The sequence below is a fragment of the Pyrgilauda ruficollis genome, unplaced genomic scaffold (assembly GCF_017590135.1).
Source record: "Pyrgilauda ruficollis isolate IOZ18807 unplaced genomic scaffold, ASM1759013v1 scaffold2335, whole genome shotgun sequence".
NCBI classification, from domain to species: Eukaryota; Metazoa; Chordata; class Aves; order Passeriformes; family Passeridae; genus Pyrgilauda; species Pyrgilauda ruficollis.
The window spans coordinates 40-2,777 of NW_024522929.1; the positions used below are offsets into that span (position 1 = coordinate 40).

The 2,738-nt window shown below is 63.2% G+C and overlaps 1 protein-coding gene across 1 annotated transcript; it reads right to left on the bottom strand.

Annotated features, from left to right (window-relative positions):
* Positions 1–567: 567 nt before the first annotated feature.
* On the bottom strand, positions 568–2,695 carry LOC121354679 (protocadherin gamma-B5-like). Its single transcript, XM_041469442.1, is given in 2 exon segments — positions 568–2,278; positions 2,280–2,695. Coding segments are annotated over 2 exon segments (2,115 nt in total). The 5' UTR covers positions 2,684–2,695.
* Positions 2,696–2,738: the final 43 nt, after the last annotated feature.

Consider the following 2,738-nt stretch of genomic DNA (forward strand, 5'->3'; position numbering starts at 1 on the left):
CCCAGCTACAAAAGGGGCAACAACCTCCTTTTTCACTCAGGATGGAGAATGGAATTTTCCACGTTCGTTTCCATTCTAAGTCGAAGAGGGACAAAACAAAGTTTTACAAACGGGTTTGGGTAAAGCCATACACGAGTTCCAAGCACCCGGTTTCTCAATAAATCAGTCAGGAAGGATAAAAGCTCCAACACCAGGTGTCACTGCTTTCTTGATTTTTTTTCTCCTCCACTCAATCATGCAGAATCAGCCATTCATCTTCCACAGAAATACGAATCTGCATTCAATGTTGCTAACAAATTCTAATGTACAGAGCTCGAGTGTTGAAGACAAAACCTCGCACCTGAAGCTGTGACCAAGGAAGAACCAAGTGCTTCCTGCTCTCCATGAACGGGGGATAGCCCGTTCCTTACTTCAATCCGTCACAGAGACAGGACTGTGCAACTGACATAAACACGATTCGGGGAAGAATGGACAAACACTGAGAAATGCTGGCACTAGCTGAACGGAAGCTATGATCAAAGCCTCTCAACTGAAGCTGTTACCGAGAAAAATTAAAAACTTCCGCCACTACCTGGGGATACAGATGACAAATAACCACTGAGACCATGCAGAGAATACCCGGGGGAAAATGACGACGATTCGGAAACTTTTAAAAAGAGAAGAAGCCCACCCTTTACAGACCTGCAGTGCGTCGGAATTGGCGGGCGGCTCTTCAAAGGGGAGATTGGTGTTCGGGCTCGGCTTCTCGCAGGAATCGCCGCCCAGCAGCTCCTCCGCCGACAGGACGGGCACCGGCGGCGGCGGCCAAGCGGCCTCGGGCACGGCGCGGGCCGGCGCCGCCACGCACAGGTTGTAGGAGTAGGGCAAGGTGCCCTCGCAGAAGTCGGCCGGGAAGGCGGCGCCGGCCAGCGAGAAGCGCTGCGCGCCCAGGCAGCGCAGCACGGCGGGCGGCCCGGCCCGGCGCAGCCGCGCCAGCACGGCCAGCGCCACGCTCAGCACCAAGAGCGCCGACAGCAGCGCCAGCGCCAGCACCAGGTAGAACTGCAGCTCGGCCGCCGCCGCCGCCTCGGCGCCCGCCGGCCGCTCGCTCAGCTCCGGCAGCGCCTCCTGCAAGCTCTCGGCCAGCACCACGTGCAGCGTGGCCGTGGCCGAGAGCGCCGGCTGCCCGTGGTCCTTCACCACGGCCACCACGCGCTGCTTGGCCGCGTCCCGCTCGGACACGGCGCGCGCCGTGCGCACCTCGCCGCTGTGCAGCCCCACGCGGAACAGCGCCGGCTCCGACGCCGGCACCAGCTCGTAGGACAGCCACGCGTTGCGCCCCGCGTCCGCGTCCACCGCCACCACCTTGGCCACCAGGTACCCGGCCTCGGCCGAACGCGGAACCACCTCGAAAGGAGTCGCCGCCGCTCCCGGAGCCTCTCCCGGCGCCGCAGCGGCTCCGCCTCCCGCCGCTGCCGGCCACAGCACCCGGGGCGCGTTGTCGTTGCGGTCCAGCACGAAGACGCGCACCGTGGCCGTGGAGCTGCGCGCCGGCGAGCCGCCGTCCTGCGCCCGCACGGCCACCGTGAACTCGCGGCACTGCTCGTAGTCCAGGGAGCGCTGCGCGTACAGCGCGCCGCTCCGCGCCTCCACCGACACGAGCGGCGCCGCGCCCGCCGCGCCCGCGCTGCCGCCCGCCAGCCAGTAGCTCACGCGCCCGTTGGCGCCCGCGTCCGCGTCCCGCGCCTGCACGCGCAGCACCAGCGCGCCCGCCGCGTTGTTCTCCGCCACGTACGCGCTGTACGCCGCCTCCTCGAACACCGGCGCGTTGTCGTTCACGTCCGACACCTCCAGCACCAGCTCCGTGCTGCTCCACAGCGCCGGCCTGCCCCGGTCCCGGGCCACCACCGTCACGCGGTGCTCGGACGCCTGCTCGCGGTCCAGCGCGCTCGCCGTCACCACCTTGTACGAGCCGCCCGACGACGCCACGATCGACAGCGGCGCCTCTCCCGACAGCTCGCACGACACCTGACCGTTCTCGCCGGAGTCTCGGTCACGAACTTTTAGCAGGGCCACCACGGTGCCGGCCGGTGCGTCCTCGGGCACTGGGCTCGACAGTGAAAGAATGGTGATATCGGGCGCGTTGTCGTTCTCGTCTGTGACATCTATTTGAGCCTTGCAGTGAGCCGTTAACCCGCCTCCGTCCGTCGCCTCCAGGCCGAAGACATATTTATTCTTCTCCTCAAAATCGAGAGGCCCCACCGTCCTGACCTCGCCGCTGTCGCTGTCGACAGTGAACAAAGCACGAATGCTGTCCGGCGTTGCCGAATGAGTAGGAGACCCGCCCGTTGGAGCCCGTGTCTGCATCTGTCGCCTGTACCCGGAGCACCAGAGACCCCAGTGAAAGATTCTCCGCTACTCTCGCCTCGTAGACTCTTTTACTGAACACGGGCGGGTTGTCGTTTGCGTCAGTAACGTTGATGCGAACCTGGACAGTCCCGGACCTCATGGGCTCTCCGCTATCCACTGCCGTCAGCACCAGTTCAAATGAGCTCTGCTTCTCTCGGTCCAAGGCTCTCTCCAGCACTAATTCTGGCTGCTTGCTTCCGTCAGGGTTCTCTGTCACGGCCAAACTAAAGGACGAGGGGCTGGTGAGCTGGTAAGTCAGTAGCGAATTGCTTCCCACGTCTGCATCTCGTGCCATCTCCAAAGGAAACTGAGCACCGGGAAGTGTCCATTCACCGATCTCGAGTTCCAGA